This window comes from Euphorbia lathyris, chromosome 6, assembly GCF_963576675.1.
Source record: "Euphorbia lathyris chromosome 6, ddEupLath1.1, whole genome shotgun sequence".
Classification (NCBI taxonomy): Eukaryota; Viridiplantae; Streptophyta; class Magnoliopsida; order Malpighiales; family Euphorbiaceae; genus Euphorbia; species Euphorbia lathyris.
This window is the reverse complement of record NC_088915.1, coordinates 45,192,596-45,212,030: the sequence shown is the minus strand read 5'-3', so window position 1 is coordinate 45,212,030 and position 19,435 is coordinate 45,192,596. Positions and strand designations below refer to the sequence as shown.

The 19,435-nt window shown below is 34.4% G+C and overlaps 1 protein-coding gene across 3 annotated transcripts; it reads right to left on the bottom strand.

Moving 5' to 3' along the window:
* Window positions 1–3,023: 3,023 nt before the first annotated feature.
* On the bottom strand, window positions 3,024–13,902 carry LOC136233870 (protein ANTHESIS POMOTING FACTOR 1). Of its 3 annotated transcripts, none has more exons than XM_066023590.1 (10): window positions 13,674–13,897; window positions 13,324–13,424; window positions 12,975–13,084; window positions 12,797–12,890; window positions 12,295–12,394; window positions 11,996–12,112; window positions 11,779–11,916; window positions 11,525–11,606; window positions 5,257–5,306; window positions 3,024–3,490 (listed from the first exon to the last, which is right to left on the bottom strand). In XM_066023590.1, exons 1-10 carry the CDS (start codon window positions 13,749–13,751, stop codon window positions 3,299–3,301), a joined length of 1,062 nt encoding a protein of 353 aa, XP_065879662.1. In that variant the 5' UTR covers window positions 13,752–13,897; the 3' UTR covers window positions 3,024–3,298. The 3 variants fall into 3 exon arrangements, with proteins under 3 accessions (XP_065879662.1, XP_065879663.1, XP_065879664.1); XM_066023591.1 differs by having other exon boundaries at window positions 12,797–12,863; window positions 13,674–13,892; XM_066023592.1 differs by lacking the exon at window positions 5,257–5,306 and having other exon boundaries at window positions 13,674–13,902.
* Window positions 13,903–19,435: the final 5,533 nt, after the last annotated feature.

Here is a 19,435-nt window from a genome sequence, read left to right as displayed (position 1 = left end):
GTTTTTTTCATCTTTAGCCCCATTCTTGTCCCTGCTGCCTTTCTTCTTGGCCTTGCACTTATGGCCTTTTTGGTTTCTGGGGCTTTTGCCTTGACTGGCTTGGCATCCCTCTCCTGGGGTAATAAGACAGTTTTCTGGTTAGCAAACTCAACATTTACCCAGCCTAGTTCTAGTTTGAGGATGGGGGGTAATAAGAGACATTTCTGGTTCCCAGATAAGCAATGAACTAAGCCACTTAAACCTACACCTCTCCTTCTTTTGCATGCAGGATATGGCTGCCTAAGTGGGACAGGAAATCCAGAGGAAGTCGCATCAATAAAGCCTTACTTTTTCATTTCATGTACCAACTTTTTTTTAACTTTAATTAAGGAACAAGTTATATTCTACTCTTTCTAACCACGATCAAACTCTCACATATACTTATGTTTTTAAAGCAACCAACAAAATAAAATGGAAATGTCTCATCACCAAACCCTGTTGTTTTTCTATTCAACAGTTCAGGCTGATGCTACACCCACAATTAACGAAACTAAATAGCAATGATTCAGGCCACACACACTAAACCTTCAATGTGACACCATGATCCACGATCAAGCGCACCCAGAAAGATAGGGGAGAGGATCTCATTTTAGCCTTAGGCCTCTGGATTAATCCCTTATTTTTGGTAATTTTGAAAAAACAAGGGTTATTTCCCAACCAGAGTTAAGAAAACCATTTTTTTATTAATTTATTACCCTTTACGGTGCTATTGGCGATGTAATGGATATGGGCATGTTGTTGACAGGAATCCGCCACTGCCCACAATTTTTTTTAATAATTTTTTAAAATTTAATATTATAAAAATAAAAATAAAATTATATTATAAAATTATTGTTTTACAGAATTTTATTTAAATTTTAAATTTGATTTTATTTGGAGATGTTAGGATTGAATTTGTATAATTTTATACGTTAGAATTGAATTTCATGATTATTAAAGTCCATACGATCAAAACTGTTGTTTGAAACATTGAGATTAATATTTACTGCATAACTAACGTTAGAAATTTGTGTAAATTTAACCCTAATGTTTTAAGCTAACATATGAAATTGTACAAATTTAATTTTATCGTTTTAAGTGAAGTGCAGATTTAGCTCTATAGATTTAACTCTAATGTATAGAATTATCTAAATTTAACCTTAATGTTTTTAAACAAAATCAATTTTAACCACGTGCTATTGAAAATTTGAAAATACTTGTTTGACTGTTATTAAATCCTACATTGGACATTCTAAACCAGTTTATTGATAAATTGAAGCAGTTTCATACCTTTTTTTTTAATAACTATATTAATAACACAGTAAAATATTTTAGATAGTTAAAAAAAAAACTATAATTTTTAAAAAATTATTAAAAATATTTTATTGTATTATTAATGCACTATTTTTTTTATTAGTAATGCATTAAATATTTAACCTTAAAGTTTCAAAGCAAGATCAATTTTAATCATAAGTTACCGAAAATTTGAAAAGACTTGTTTACTGTTATTTATAAAAAAAACTGGTTTAGAAATTCTGATGTGGCTAAATAACAGTTAAACAAGGGACTAATCCCATAAATTTACATAATTTTATACGTTAGGGTTAAATCTGCACTTCATTTGAAACGTTAAGGTTAAATATTTAATATTTAGTGTATTACTAACAATTTTGGGACTGTCAAAAATAATTTACTGTGTTATTAATATAGTTACAAAAAAAAAGTATGAAACTGCTTCAATTTATCGACAAACTGGTTTAGAAGATTCGATATAGTTAAATAACAGCCAAACAAGTATTTTCAAATTTTCGGTAGCACGTGGTTAAAATTGATTTTGTTTGGAAATATTAGGGTTAAATTTACACAATTTCATACATTAGGCCTAAATCTGTACTTCGTTTAAAACGTTAGGATAAATTTGTGCAATTTCATACATTAGGGATAAATTTGTACTTCGCTTGAAACGCTTAATGCACTAAAAATTTAACCTCAACGTTTTAAACGAAGTGTAGATTTAATATTAACATATAAAATTATGCAAATTTAGCTCTAACATTTTCAAATAAAATCACATTTAAATTTTATATTTCAATAATATAATCTTGTTTTTATTTCTATAATATTGAATTTAAAAAAATTATTAAAAAAATTGTGGGCAGTGTTGTGGACAGGAATGAGGTAATTATTTTAAAAAATTACCCCCATTAAAGGATTAATCCTAGGCCTCTAGGGGGTTAGTTTTTTCATATGGCCCAATTTTCAAGACTTCAAAAATCCACCCTAATAATCACATCACATGCATAGAACTAGGCATTAGGAAAAAAAACCTTGATTGGTTTCCTGTCTATCATTAAATGTTCACTTTCTGAACTTAAAATGCAATCAATTTGATCACTTTAGATTGAAGAAAATAAAATTTGCTTTCTAAAATAATTCCAAGAATAGATTGATAATATTTGAAGTGATAAAGAATATTAAAGTCTTTTTTAATATTTGAACTGATTGAAGAATAGATTAAAAAGAATATAAAATTTGTCTTTTTTAATAAGAATAAAGAATATAAAACTTGTCGTTTTTTAATATTGAAACTGATTTTTATCGTTTTATTTGTTTTATTTTTTTAAGATGCATAATACGTTTTTTATATTTAACTTATTTTGTTTTACACCGACTTTAAAGACTATTATATTTTAAGACTATCTAGATATTTTTATGGGACTATTTAATCAAACTTTTGGATAGACTAATCATTCAGAGAGGTTAATCAAGCTTTTGGATAGGCTAATCAAGTTTTTGAGGCTAAAAAAATAAAACATGTTCAGCCTAACAATATAGATATTTTTAATGTTTTATAATTTTGTATAATTTAGAATTTAATTAAGATTTAAGTTTGTTTTTTTACTTTCAAAAGTAAATTGATTTTGAGTTCATTAAAAAATAATTCATAATATTTAGAAAATTAAAATTTAAAAGATATATTTTCAATAACTATTTTAAAAGATACATTTTCAAACTCAAACTATTTTGAAATATTAAAATAATATTATAAATACATCATTAAAGTATATCAATGTAAACTAAAACTAAGAAGCCAATAATACTATAAATGCATCAATATAAATCAAAATATAGATGGAGAATTAAAATATAGGTGGAGCTGGTGACCGGCTCTTAAGGGGCTACCAAGGCAAAAATTACCGTTACTTGGAGGTGGCTCTGGGGTACCACTGACCACGATAACAGATGGTTTTGAGAGGTAATGGAAGGACATGGTTTTGCATCATTGTGCGAGATGATGCTCAACCTCGGGTTGAGCTACGCCTTCAGTATCCACAGCTCGAGGCTCCGCAGCAGATCTTGTGCCATTGGGTATCCAAAACGTAAGAACAGTGGATGCAGCAACGAACATAACCCGACGAGGAGCCCATTTCAAGCATGATGGGATGCCTATGTGGCTGTTCCAGCACATCACCTTTAAACAAAAACCCCAAATTCGATAACATTTCAGTACTACGTAAACAAAACAAACAAATAAAGGAGAACGCCATTTTTTTCTATAAACAAATAAGTTATATAAGAAACAAATACAAGGATAGGAAAGGAAAGGTTGCACCCATGTCCCTAATCACATCCAAATGGCAGAAACCACTGACCATGCCACATTAAACCTCTGATTTCTTTTATCACATTAACTATCTAATAAAAAAAAATCTTTCGACTTTGAACATAAGTTCCAAAAAATTAGCTTTGAACATACTCAACCGTAAAAAAAAAAAAAAAAAAAAAGCGGTCCGGTCGCACTACGCGTCCCCGCTGAGCGAGGGTCCGGGAAGGGGTCCCCCCACAAGGGTGTACTGGGGGCAAGCCTTCCTCTGCCAATTTATTTGGCAAGAGGCCGCTCCTAAGACTCGAACCCGTGACCTCTTGGTCACACGACAACAACGTTTATACTCAACCATAAAAATAAAAAATAAAAAAAAATGAAACATAAATTCCAAAAAAAGTTAGCTTTCAACATAACTCCAGATTAACTTGCAGTTGATCTAACTAAAAAGAAAGATCAACTTTCAACAAATCCTTTTTCTTAACTATAAAGAAAAGTTAGAAAAAGAGCCTTGTTCATCTGATATACATTTCATATATATTCGAAATTTGCATTTTTAATATTTCAAAAGCAGTTTTTTTAGATGTGATGTGACTATAAAGAAACTTTAAAATTTTATTTCGAATTTTAAAATATAATTTCAAACACATGAAATGAATAATGCTCTTTTAATTAAAATTAGATATTTACAGTTAACTAATTTCGCAAATAAAAGAGTAATATACCCAAATAAACAATATCAGGTAATAGCTTGAAATAAGAGATTAGAGCTTAATCTACTAAAATCGAAATGATGGGATCAGAATCAGAGGCCTCACAATGCTTTGCCACCTAGAACAATCAGTACCATAGTTGTTAGAATCGTACGAGTCGTTCGATTCGATTCAGGAAGAATTCGAGTCGTATCTATAGTACGACTCTGAAGCTTCATGAATCGGCCGAGTCACCACCAATTCAGCCGATTCACTGAGTCACTCGATTCGGTCGATTCAGGCCACCATTTTAAAAAAAAAAAAATCAAATTTTAACAATTCAAAAAAGTACATTAGAAGAAGAAGATGACTATTCACTTTACAAAAACAAAAACACGTACACAAGTTATGAAACACAAATAGTTTTAATTAGATGACTCTTCACTTTACAAATTCCAAAACCTTCCCTCTTCTTTTCTATTTATTTGTTATTATCTTCTTCTACTCTCTATTCTTTCTATTTTCTATGTTTTGTCTGTCTCTACGATATAATTTCTATTTAGATATTAAAATTGCATTTTTGGACTAATATTTAAAATTAAACATGGTTAATATTTTATTTTTTATAGCATTTTGAATTGGTCCGAATCTTACGATTCGATTCGATTCACGAGTCCAGATTCGCAAAATGAGATTTCGAGTCATGAGTCGAATCACTATTTAACAACTATGATCAGTACATGCATATCTCTACTCTAACATGACATAAGAAGCTACAAAAAATAAATGTGGCTTTAATCTTTGGACATATCTCTATTTGCCAAGAGATGGGCAAGTTGCTTTTTGCGTATCCAGAAACAAAAATTCTTAGGAGGCGATTGCATTGCCCCGCAGAAAAGGATTAAAGATGTCCATAAGAGAGAGGGACCAATAAATTGATACCTCATGTCGCGTGTTGATATCCCAGGCATGAAGAGTTCCATCTCCTGAGCCTATTATAAAGAAGAAGCGTAATCATGTAGAAAATTGATATACTGTTATACGTGCTATACGCTTCTTTAAAAAGAAATGAGAGCAATTCATTGCAAAACCAGCATGATGTGAAGTTAAATATTTAAATCCATGGTTACATTAGCTGTTTGGCATTTAATGAGATGGATAGGAGTCTCGAAACCCAAAATAAAGATGCCTAAAGTCAGTCTTAGAGAGAATGAGAAGCACAAAACCAGCATCCTGGTCATGGATAAAACTTCAGTAAAAAAGGCCCTTCGCTAGTTATGTATGATATACCTCTAAGGGTTCAAATGAGGTAATAAACTAGATTTCGTGGATTGTTTTTAACAATAATTTTATACATACATGTATCTGCATTAATAAATGGCAAAAAGCATCCTGAGGCCCCTGATCTTTCATTGTTTGGTGCATTAAGCCCTCGATCTTTTATTTAGACACATTAAATCCCTGATCTTTCATCATTTGGTGCATTAAGCCCTCGATCTTTCATTTAGACACATTGAGCCCTTGATCTTTCATATATGGGTGTATTAGGCCCTTCCGTAAATCAATTAATATATAGGTTTATTAAGGGCATGTTTGGTTAGGTTTATATAACTGCAGCGTTTCGCATTTTCTTTGGACACTGCAACATTTTGGAGCTTTTCACGAAAAGCTCTTTTCATGCACAGTTGTTTGTAGTTACTTGTTATTGATAAAATTACCCTTCTTATTTCCACAAAATGTGCTTCAATTTTAACATTATTTTTATTTTTAGAACATAATTATCGAAAAACAAGGTTTTATTTTTTATTTAAATTATTTTTATTAATTTGTATAATATATTTTTTATTTTAGAATTTGTTATTTTTAGAACATCATTTGTTGTCACACCAAACATGCCCTTAATAAACCTATATATTAATTGATTTATGGAAGGACCTAATACACCCATATATGAAAGATCAAGGGCTGAATGTGTCTAAATGAAAGATTGAGGGCTTAATGCACCAAATTGTGAAAGATCAGGGGCTCAATGTGTCTAAATAAAAGATCGAGGGCTTAATGCACCAAATAATGAAAGATCAGGGGCCTCAAGATGCTTTTTGCCTTAATAAATTAATCACATGTAAATACAACAACAACAACAAAGCCTTAGTCCCGAAATGATTCGGGATCGGCTAACATGAACCATCATATAAAACCGTGAAATCAAGTCGTGTCAGCAACACAAATTCGCTCCCTCCACTCCGTCCTATCCACTACCATATTTTCCTCAATTCCCAGTAAACTCATATCACTCTCGATCACCCTCCTCCAAGTTTGCTTAGGTCTTCCCCTACCCCTCACCACTATATCCCTTTGCCACTCTTCGGTTCTCCTAACCGGCGCATCAAGCGCTCTACGTCTCACATGGCCAAACCACCTTAGTCGGTTTTCTCTCATTTTATTCTCAATAGATGTGACCCCTACTTTTGTCCCAATTATTTCATTACTCACCCGATCCTTTCTCGTATGACCACACATCCATCTCAACATACGCATCTCCGCCACCGGCATCTTATGGATGTGGCAGTGTTTCACTGCCCAACACTCCGTACCATATAACAATGCTGGTCTAATTGCCGTCCGGTAGAATTTCCCCTTCAATCTATTAGGCATGCCGGGGTCACAAAGGAAACCCGTAGCACTCTTCCACTTCGACCAACCAGCTTTAATCCTATGAGCAACATCTCCATCTACTTCTCCATCCGTTTGGATAATAGATCCTAAATACCGGAAGCAATCCGAGGCCTGAACAACTATCCCATCTAGGGTGATTGTCCCTGCCTCCCTACTCCTATGGCCGCTAAACTTACACTCCAAATATTCTGTCTTACTTTGGCTCAACTTAAAGCCTCTAGATTCTAGAGTTTGTCTCCATAGTTCCAACTTCCTCTCCACTCCTTTCGTCTCATCAACTAGGAGTGGGCAAAAAAACCAAGCAAACCGGTAACCGAACCGGAAACCGATAATCCGAACCGAAAAAAGAGGTTAACCGAACCGGTGGTTTTCTTAATGGTTAAAAAAATTGACTGGTATCGGTTTCGGTTTCGGTTTCGGGTTAGAGTATTCAAAAACCACGGTTAACGGTTAACCGAACCGTTTAATAAATATATTTAAAAAAATTAATATATTATATACATATATTATAACTATTAAAATCAAACCCTATTCTATCTATTGTTCAAAAACCAAGATAGAAAATCAAAGAGGAAGCCGCCGTCCATCTCTCCTCCTCACACCATCGTTCCTGCTTATCCGGATCTCCACTCACGCCGGCTGTCTCTCCTCCTCACACCATTGTTCGTCATCCCTTTCGATCTCCTCACACGGTCATTCCTCATCCCTTCCTATCTCCTCACACCGTCGTTCCTCATTCTGTCTCGCACCGGCGTCGTTCTGATCTCGCACCATCTTCGTTCGATCTCGCACCACCGTCCTTCCGTCTCGCACCTCTTTCATTCCGATCTCTCACCGATGTTGTTGATTAAGGTAATTAGTAATATCTGGGTTTGCTAATGTCTGGGTTTGCTGTCATTCTTTATCCTTTTGTTCAATGTCTGGTTTGAAGAGTTTGCAGACAGAGAAGAAAGTAGCAATATTGTTGGTTTTGTAAGAATATTTTCAGTAATGATGAAATTGTATAGCTAGTTGGTAATTGAAATTGTTTATCTTTGAAAGAGTTTGAGGAATCTCTTTAATTCAAGAGTTTGATAGCAGAGTTTATCTTTGAAATTATTTATCTTTGAATTTGTATAGCAATGATGTAGTTAGTTGGCTAGTTTTGGACTTTCTTTTGATTTTACTTCTTAACGATGAAATGCACATCATATATGATATATAGCTAGATTCGTGTAAATTATGTCTCAAAACTGACTTATATATTTCTTGATTAATTATGTTATGTATGATCCTAAAGGTTTTCAATTTAATTTAGGTTTGGGTAAAAATTGTGGTTAACCGTTGATTTTTAGTTAACCGTTGAGAACTGGTTAAAAACCGTTAACCGAAAAACCAAACCGAAATTAATGGTTAACCGTTCATACGGTTAACCGATATGTATGGACCGGTTTCGATTTCACTGGTTAAAAAACCGATAGTTTTGGTTCGGTTAATTTTAACACCCCATGGACCGGTTAACCGAACCGTGCCCACCCCTATCATCAACCAACACAATATCATCTGCAAACAGCATGCACCATGGTATACCATCTTGAAGTGAACTTGTTAGTTCATTCATAACGATGGCAAAAAGAAATGGGCTTAGTGCGGAACCTTGATGCACGCCAATCGTAATAGGAAACTCTTCAGTCTTCCCAACACTAGTACGTACACTCGTGCATGCTCCCTCATACATATCCTTTATGATGTCAATATATTTCCGCGAAATGCCTTTCCTTATCAAGGCCCACCAAAGTACTTCCCTTGGTATCATATGCTTTCTCCAAGTCAATGAAAACCATATGCAAGTCTTTCTTCTTATTTCGATAGTGCTCCATCAATTGTCTCATTAGATGGATGGCTTCCATAGTTGAACTTCCCGGCATAAAGCCAAATTGGTTTTCCGAGATCTTCACCGTCCTCCTTAGCCTTTGTTCGATCACTCGCTCCCAAAGTTTCATAGTGTGACTCATTAATTTGATTCCCCGATAGTTGGCACAATCTTGGACATCGCCTTTGTTCTTATACAAATGGATTAAGATACTTTTCCTCCATTCTGATGGCATCTTATTGTTTCTCCAAATTTTGTTGAAGAACGTCGTCAACCATTCGATTCCTCTTTCTCCCAAACATCTCCAAATCTCAATAGGGATGCCATCAGGTCCTACTGCTTTCTTCAACTTCATCTTACTTAATGCCATTTTGACTTCACCTTTTTTAATTCTCCGCAGGCATTCATGATTTATCATATCGTGATGGATACTTATATCTCCCACATCTTGTCTGCGATCTCTGTTAAATAAGTCATCAAAATAGGACCTCCATCGTTCCTTGATATCCTTATCTCCAACTAGGACTTGCTGGTCCACATCCTTCACACATTTAACTTTTCCGAGATCCCGCGTCTTCCTATCTCTCATCCGAGCAATTCTATATATGTCTCTTTCCCCTTCTTTCGTATCCAATCTGGTATACAGATCTCGATTCACCTTTGCTCTAGCATCTCGAATGACCTTCTTTACTTCCCTTTTAGCCTCTTTGTATTTTTCGTAGTTCTCGTCACTCCTACATTTCCCCAATATTTTATAGGATTCTCGCTTACTCTTTACTGCTTGTCGTACTTCTTCTGTCCACCAAGATGTGTCCTCATGCTACCTTTAGATTCCCCTAGAACTTCCTTCGCTACTTCCCTTATACTATGCTCCATCTTAGTCCATATCGAATCTATATCTAAATCCATATTACAAGTCCAAACATCTTTTTTAGTCATCTCATCCACAAATTTTTGTTGATTCTCTCCTTGCAATTTCCACCACTTAATCTTAGTCTCTACTTGTGGTGTTTGTTTTCTTATACATTTCCTACTTCGAAAATCAAGCACCACTACTCTATGTTGGGTTGTCGTACTCTCACCAGGGATCACCTTACAATCAATATAACTCTTTCTTCAAGCACTCCTTACTAAGAAGTCAATTTGGCTCGCATTACCGTCACTCCGATAAGTCACTAAGTGGGATGTTCTTAGAATTAAAATATAAGAATTAAAATCAATTACTTCCACTAAAATCAAAAGATTATGAAATAGAGAAAACTGAAATAAAATTAATCAAAGAAAATGCATAAACATTATATTTTAAGAATAAAATAATCATTTTAAAATAATTAAAAATAAATATACAAAAAATTTGGTCAAAATTATTTTTTAGGGCAAAAAAGTAAAAATAAATAAGTATAAGAATCAAAAGTGAAATTAGTCTAGGAATAAAAAAAACATGAGTATAAGAATCAAAAAATAAAATTTGATCAAAAATATTTTTTAGGAAAAAAAAGTAAGAATATATAAGTATAAGGATAAAAAATGAAATTAATACGAGGATAAAAAAGTATAAATAAATAAATATATGGATCAAAACAAAAAGTAAAAAGTAAAATAGAGACTAAAGTAGAATTTTATAAAGAGCCTACACGTTCAAGGTAGCAAATGAGGGGAAAATGAATAGAAAAACTAAGGGGATTGGGTAATGAGATTAGAGGAGTTAGGGGTAAACCCAAAACTTAAAACGTAAAAGGAAATGATTGAATTAATAAAACAAATACCAATAAAAGGAATGAAACTTCCTCTTTCCATTACCCTTTCCTGAAACCCAAAACAAACGCCCCCTAAGAGGAACTATACCTGCTGTGGAGGTATTTTGACCCTAATGGATTTTCATTCTTTTTTTTTTTTAATTTTTTTCAAATCTGGACTAAAACGCCTCAGGTGCTAGAGGCGGCCTCGCTCACTTTTTGGCACCTTCTTCATTTGGAAAACCGAATAAAAGGTTACTTGATTAAAATGAGGGAATTAGAGAGGAACCATAGAGCAGTCTACTAGGATCCCTTTAAAAATTAAAAACCTGCAATTAATATCTCAGCTGTTACCTTTTTGTTAGATGGCCATAGCCACATGACTTATCATTAGGCATGCATACCCTTTGAACTTCATGGCCATAGCCTCATGACTTCGATTTCCACACCAACCGTCTCAGACAATGGTAATATAATTAGTTTGGATTCTTATGGTGTGGCTGTTAGTTTTCTTGTAAAACCAAAATTTTGGATATTAATTCATGATTGAGTTAGCAGCTAACTATTGTGGAATTTTGTTATGTAACTTTTCTTTATCGTGCTTAAGTTCTATTCTCCGCACCAATTGAACAATAAAATATCCCATCCACCACAGTAAATTTTCTAATTATTGGTTAACGTAGAAAGAGAAACTGTTTCATACATGGAAGGAAGGGTCCAGGACATAGAACTGAAGCATACATGAAACTGAATTGCAATTCATCATACTAATAAAACGAGCTCATCACAGATGTTAATATGCTCTTAGATGTAAATTCATTCTGTTGATGTTAACGGTACTGGGTAACAAGATATTTATTTAAGTAAAAGAAATGGCAGAAAAAGTTTGAGCATAAGCTAGAGCAATATTTATTTCAAATTTTCAAGTAAACTGAAGAATGGATACCTGATACTACATATTGGCCATCTGGGGTAAGAGTTGCCTCTATAGTGGCATTTGGTGATGGTTCCAAACTGAACCCGCAGCGCTGCACAAGGGAAAGTTTTAAACTAGTAAACACATAAAATAGTGCAATTATCCATAAAAAATGCAGGGTTACTTAGAATTGATCTGCAATAAATTCAGGGGGCTGTAATAACACAAGTGAGCACACATCTTCAGAAACCCCAAAGTAGAAAAATCCAACTCAGGGAACTAACCTTTTCTCCTCCATATGCATCAAGAACATAAATATTGTTACTTGTGGTCGTCAAGAGCATTGATTTGCCGTCATTACTGAATTTAATGTCACAAACCTCAGCTGTATCTCCACCAACTAAAAAAGTGTCAAAGGGACCCTGGAAGTGGAGTGACAAATCAAATTCAGAGCCAAAACATTCAAAATACAAAACGCGAGTAGGTGTTATAGGTAAGAACCTTGTCATAGGAACGTGAATCAAACAATTTAATAGCTCCCCCTTCCATTGCCACAGCAAAAACGAGACCTTGTTGGTCATATGCAACTGTAGGTCTACCACGTAGGCGCAAAATTCCCTGAAAACTACAACAGTAAGCATAAATCACAATCATGTACAAGTACAAGCCACTGCTGTTGAGTGGTTTTGTGAATACAGGTCAACTCAAGACCTATTGATTATGCACCCTAGTACAAAAATTGTCTGTACTTTAGATAGATTCCACTAAAACATAAATATCACAATTAAATTGAATAATACCTGGCAAGAATTTACACGAAGATCCCATATCCTGACACTATGGTCCAGAGAACCAGACATGAAACTATCATTGATAGGAGACATGCAAAGCGAAACAACCCTACAATAGCATATGAAATGAAAACCATCAAAAGTGCAACCAGGCAAAACTTAAAAACAGAAAGCAGCAATCCACATCATCTGAGAGGCATAATGGAAAGACGGAGAGAACCTATCCTAATAAGGACCAGGTGACACCTGGAAATAAAAATGATAAGGTTAACTGAAATGATCAGCTCAACTTTTTGTTATAATATGCACATAAGTATCGAACTATATAGAGCAATAATTCAAAACCTTGCTTCTCAAATTCAGCTGTGAATATAAACCATTCATAAACTATGACTTCTCCCAAGAGGCATCTATATCTACTGCATGAATATTATACAAACACTTTTAGAAGATGACCCCACCAATATTCTGTACTCATTACCAAAGTATTGATATGTACTGGAAGGCATACCTCTCTTTATGTCCTTTGAAGTAGCGAAGACACCTATTATCATACATCGATAAATACCGTAACGATTCTGGCAAGAGTAGGAAAATAATGAACCCTTGTAACCATACACAATAATGAAATCAGATCTGTACTAGAAGAGAAATCACTTTTTATTAGAATAGAAAAGTAATTAACAAACCTCCAGTAGAATCCAAATTGTATTTTGAGGAACAAATAACAGAGCTAGGGTGGTGAGTAAAGCATATTCTGTCAGCACCATTTTTCTTGTGATAAGTTGTCTTGAGCAACCTGAAGTTCATTGAAAAAATGAGGCTTAGTCTTCTTTATTTAAGCTTCATTCTAATTCTAAGTCTAGAATTCGCTAGTGAGCTGAGTCCTCGATATCATTCTGATGAATTAAGGCCTTAAGGGCAATCACATCCTCAGGAAAAATATATAAATTAATAAAAATCTTAAGAATTTGAAATCTCATAAATATCATCATAAAAACCAGAAGCACAATTAGAAGTGGAATAAAACTCACTTACTTCGCACTTGCGATATCATAAAGTCGAACAGAATCATCCTCACTGGCTGTGACTAACAAATCGTCTTTTCGATGGAAATCAACTGAATTTATCCTCCCACCCTAAAAATTATGTAAAACTAATAATTACACGGTATACATATAACTTCCGCTTTGTATTTCTTAACTGTAGCTTCCGATTCTAAAATATAAACTATCATATTAAAGTTCTTAATCGGGAATTTCTTGGTCTAATAGTGAAAATAAAGTTGAATTTGCGATTACTGAAACCAAATTGAAGCTCCAAAGTCCACGAGACAAACTCTTATTGAGTGCAGATTGATGGAGGAGGAGGAAAGAGAAAAAGCTTACAAAATCGGAGAAAACGGCTCCGACGGACATGCTGCGCACAATATCGTCATCGAGCTCGTTGAGCGACATGGTTGCCATTACGATCGAGTGAGGAAAAGTGTTTGATGACGGAAGACAATACAAGTCCAAACTACTCCAGCAAGGGGAAACGAATTGTGCATGCTATGTGGTTTACAGGAAACGTCGCTGTTTTGGTTTGTCATTTGGGAGTAGAGGATGGAGCCCTTCTTTTACTTTACGGCTGTTAATTTTTGACAGCACAATTAGGCTTAAAATCCAAATTAGCCCTGCATGCTAATTTAGGTATAATTTATAATTTAGGCTTACCAGCACACTCGACTTCTCTTACAGGGGTGAGCATCGGTTCGGTTCGGTTACTAACCGAACCGAATTGTCGGTTAACCGAACCGAAATTTGTTCTATTTTCATGACCGAACTGAACCGAATAAGTTTGGTAACCGAATTTGATTTAACCGAAAATTTTCGGTTCGGTTACCGACCGAATAACCGAAAACTCAAAATATTTAATTTTTTATACATTTTTATTTAATTAGTTTTCAAATAATATCCTTGTATAAAAGTTACAATTGAATAAATTAAAGGCTACTAAACCAAAATATATGTATACAAAGATAAAAGTGTATTTTTTAGGGTTAAACTTTTTATTTATATATATATAAAGATAAAGTTATATTTTAAATATGTATATATGAAGTTCGGTTCGGTTATCGGTTACACCGATATATTTTTTTCAATAACCGAACCGATAACCGATTACCAAATAAAGATAAAATTAAAACCGAACCGAACCAGAATGTTAAAATAACCGAACCAAACTAAAATTTCAGTTCGATTGTCGGTTTGGTAATCGGTTACCGGTTATTTTGCTCACCCCTACTTACAAGGTGTAGAGTTAATGAATCATGATGTTAAAAAAGAAGGGTGGGAAAAACTTTTCTAGCAAACAAATGGTATTAACAAACTCACTTTGGATTTTATGAAGGACTGAAATATCGATTACTTTAGTGCGAACAGATTTAAAGAATAAGTGGAATCGAATGATGACAATTCTAACAGGTTTTTACAACACTGAACACAATGCAATGGGCATGAGCAATTGCATTATAACATGGCAATCATGAGATTTTAAATTGCCTATTCTAGAATCTTTTAACGAAACTAGGTTACGTGCATTAGATGAAAAGCGAAATAGAGTCTTCATATTGAAAATTGAATTACAGAAAATCGTTCGTTCTTCTGCATACAAGTTGATCTAACTCATAGACAGCTTGTCTCTCTTTTCACCAGATGCGGGTCTCAAGTCAGTACGGATTTCCATATCAATCATATCATTTCTAGTTGTAACTTCATCCTTTGTTTTACCCGGTATGTTCAATAGTGTCCCAAGAATAGACTCACAACAATTCTTTTCAATATGCATTACATCTAAATTATGTCTGACTGGAAAGAATTTCCAATATTCCAGTTCGTAGAATACATACTTCTTCTTTCAGCATGGTTTACACTCAGGGTCACCCTTATACGGAACATGTTTCTCTCCCTTCCCACTAGTTTTGGGCAAGAATTGAACTCTTTCATATAACTACTCTCTAGTTAATGGTTTAGGATGATCATCCTTTTCTACAGTGTTATCAAAAGAAAAAGCTTGCTTTCTGTAAGGATGGTTTCTTGCAGTCCACCTACGAGTCCTTATATAAGCCATCTTTTTAGAATACTTCAACCTTATCGGTTTGATCTGGTCAATGCATATAGGACTGCATTGTACCTTTAACAATGCTCCCTGATAAATTCCCATAAGTGGAAAAATCGTTAATAGTCCATAACAAGACCACTCTCAACCTAAAGTATTCTCCTCTCACTGAATCATACACCCGATCAATTCCATCATTCCACAAGACTTTTAGGTCATCTATTAAAGGCTGCAAGTACACATCAATATCATTTCCAGGCTGCTTGGGTCCGGAATTTAACAAAGTTAACATCATGTACTTTCATTTCATGCATAGCCATGGCGGAAGGTTATAAACAACCATTATCACTGGCCAACACAAGTAAGTGCTGCTAAGATTGCCAAATGGGTTAAACCCATCTGAAGATAGTCTTATCCTAAGGTTCCTAGGTTCGCTACCAAAATCTGGCCACTTAGTGTCAATCACTTGCCAAGTTGGGGAATCATCTGGATGTCTTATCAATCCATCCTTTTTCCTACCAGTCGAGTGCCAAGTAAGTTCCTTAGCGGTAACTGTAGACTGAAACATTCTTCTAAACCTTGGGATTGGTGGAAAATGCCATAAAGTCTTAGTTGCTACCCCTACATTCTCTGTATTATCCCTAGCTAGTTTCCACCTAGAAACATTACAAGATGGACATCGTGTAGCACCCTCATTAACATCTCTATACAAAATGCAGTCATTAGGACGTGCATCAATCTTCTCATATTTCATCCTTAAAACATGCAGAGTTTTTTTTGCCTCATTGGCAGACATTGGCATTTCATTCCCATCAGGCAAAAGGGTGTGAAACAACAATAAAATGTCGGTATAACAAGACTCGGTCAGACCATGTTTGGCTTTCAGATTAAAGGTTTGTATTAAACCATTCATCTTGGTGGATTTAGTACAATCGGGATACAAAGGCTTGCCTCGATCATGAACGAAGTGCATAAATTCATCTGACTCTGCTGAGCAATCATCTTCTTCTAAATCTCTCCTTAAGTCATGGTTCATTTCAATTGTTTCAGAACCCTCACTTATATGATTTGAGTCTGTAATAGACACTCACCGTACCATACCCAAGTTGTATATGTTTTCATAATTCCATTACAGATTAAATGATCCTTAATGAAGTCAATACTACCACCTTTGATGTTACAACATTTGACACAAGGACAGAAAATATAGTTTGAGTTTTTGGAGCATTATCAAATGCAAACTTCAGAAACTCTTGTAAGCCTATCCTAAACCGTAGTGATCTCCTATCAGCCACCATCCATGATTTATCCATCTTGAACAAACATAATCTATAATCAGTTTTATTCTAACTAATAACAATAAACACATAAATTGACAAACAACAAACAACAAAGAAACCCAATATGTAAATATATCTGCAAGACTATAAACTCAGCATCAAAAGTACATGAAAGAATCATCCAATGCGAAAACCATTATCAAAAAACCAGCTAAACATTACACATTAACAGATATACTAAAACAAGATAGAACCCTTATTTCAGAATGTAGACACCTAATGTTAAGCAAACAAACTTCAAATTATAGAATGAATATGCAATGGATTAGATCACAACTAACATGCAGATAGTATAATAATTTCAAGAACTAATCGTTTGACCACAACGTAATGACTTAAATAAACCCTAATAAAAACCTTATCGAGATGACGAATTCACGAGGTCGAAGATGATTCACACGATTGACAGAGGTAAAGCTTGAAGGAGAAGATGAGTTGTGTTTAGGGTTTGCAGAGGTAAATCTCAGAGGAGAATATGAGTTCGAAAGAATGGGTTTATGCAAAAATGGCCTTATATACCCCTTTCTTTTTTAAACGTGCAAAAAGAAAGTCACACTTTTTGCTCCCCCGCGAATCTAATATTTGGTTGCTGTTTTTTATTTTCATATAACAATGACAGTCATTTATACACAGTGTCGTCTGATGGTTAAGTGACTTTTCAATCAAAATCAGTTTTTTGAGATTATAGAAGACTGTCATCGTAACGTCACATGTGAATCGAGCGCGTTTTTAATTAAGCATTCAGATGACAGAATTTTAAAATATTGTCACGAAAAAATATCAGACGACGCGAAAACAAATGTTTGTCATGTATTTTATGTCATGTGAAAGGAAAATGGCATAGTGCATATACTTATGTATACATAAGTTACATAAGAAATGTAAATGCTGAATATATCAGTTGCCTTTTTACTTGTTCTAAAGTTTTAATTGTTTTCCTAAACTTTTAAAAGTTACAAATGACCATGTATTCTTATCGAATTGCTACTGACCCCATATTCGGAAAAAAAAAATACGAGGTTATTAAATGTAATTCGATAAAAAAAAATATGAGTTCATTTGTAACATTTCAAAATTAAAAACACAATTGATCTAAATACATATATATTAAATCAAATATAAATTTAAAACATTAAGAAAAAAAGTTACAACATGTTAATATAAATTTTAAATTTCTACCAAAAAAAAAAGTTACAATAATAACATTTATTACATTCACAACTTAAATTAAATCAATTAAAAAAAACTTTAATACTAGTAATCCTAATAATCTTTTGGAAAGTTAAAGTTATGCTGAGACTTGTCTCTCCTCTTGGAGTGAACTTTGTCTGTTTCTTTTGAACAGGTAAACCTAATCGCCGATCATCCTCTTGATTTCTTTTCACCAGACGGCCTCCATCTCGTCCTTTTCTACGATTCTTTCTATCTTTCAACCTTTCGAATGAATAATAAGGGGAATGGACTAGCACTTTGGTAAACCTATTCGCCAATCATCTTCTTGATTTCTTTCCACCGGAAGGCCTCTCTCTCGTCCTTTTCTACGATTCTTTCTATTTCAACCTTTCGAATGAATAATAAGGGGAAGGGACTTGCGGCGGTTTACGCAAAGCTTTATCTTTCCGGAGATGACTCTGACGGGCTGGTCTTGGAGGATTCTTCGTTACGGCCGGTGGAGCAACAACATCTTTTCATTATTAGGCAATTCCTCACTGCTAAACCAACGCCATTTTGGATCAATGAAGAACACACTTGCGCCCATTTGGAGACCAGTAAAGGGGGTTACGATAACTGATACCGAAGCTGAAGGAAGGTATCTTTTCCAGTTTTATCACGCGATGAACATGGCTAGGGTTCTGAACGATGGACCGTGGACTTTCAACCAAAACCTCATGATTGTGCGCCAATTACATGCCTCAGAACAGGTTGTTGGTCCCTAGTAATTAGTTCCAAGGGGGGGGTTAGGAACTAATATAACTTTTTCGCGTTTAATTAGGCTGACTGAAGGTTGTTTTGTGAGTTTATTAACTTAGCCTTTGGTCAGCTTGGTGAGATATGTTTCAGGACAGCTTTAGTCAGATGTTGACCAAAGTTGTTTTCTTGTGAGTTAAGAATTGACACTCTTGGAGGTCAGCTTCTAACTCAGCACCACTTACTTACTCAAGATCAGCTTAGGCAATTTATATGCTGAGTAAATAAAGCAAACAACACATGTAATTATAAGAGAGAGTTTAGAGATTACTCAGTATCACTTATCCTGGTTCGGCCTCTCTGCCTACGTCCAGTCCCCAGAGTCCTCCAGGCTTTTTGAATCCAATACTGAGCTCTTTAAAGGTAGAGCACAAACCGATTACAAGGCAGTTGAATATGCAAGAGTACCTTCCTCTATTCGTCTACTCAACTCCTACTAAGTGCTATAACCCAACACCTAGATTTCTCTACCACTGAAATGCTAACAACCAAGCACTCAGCTTAACACTCTCAATATTCCTATTGATCACAGACTTGTTCTTTTTGAACTAAAGAACACTTTAGATGATTACAAATCAATCTAGCATTTACACATAGAATAGAAAAGTTGGTGTAAGATCTTTTTGTATTTGAGTGCTTTCAAGACTTTCTCTCTTGTATTTTTCTTTCGATGCTTCAGTAATTATCCAAGTTCATCGATTGTCCTTTTATAGAAAGAAATCTGTAGATTTGATCGTTTTGAA

What these genes read in the sequence shown, in the direction of transcription:
- LOC136233870 (XM_066023590.1), bottom strand. Translation starts at nt 13,751, where the DNA reads ATGGCAACCATGTCGCTCAACGAGCTCGATGACGATATTGTGCGCAGC. An exon ending in TTCGTGTAAATTCTTGCCAG is followed by an intron (nt 12,113 to 12,294) that starts GTATTATTCAAT and finishes TGTAGTTTTCAG; the next exon opens with GGAATTTTGCGCCTACGTGG. An exon ending in TGGCCAATATGTAGTATCAG is followed by an intron (nt 5,307 to 11,524) that starts GTATCCATTCTT and finishes TCTTTATAATAG; the next exon opens with GCTCAGGAGATGGAACTCTT.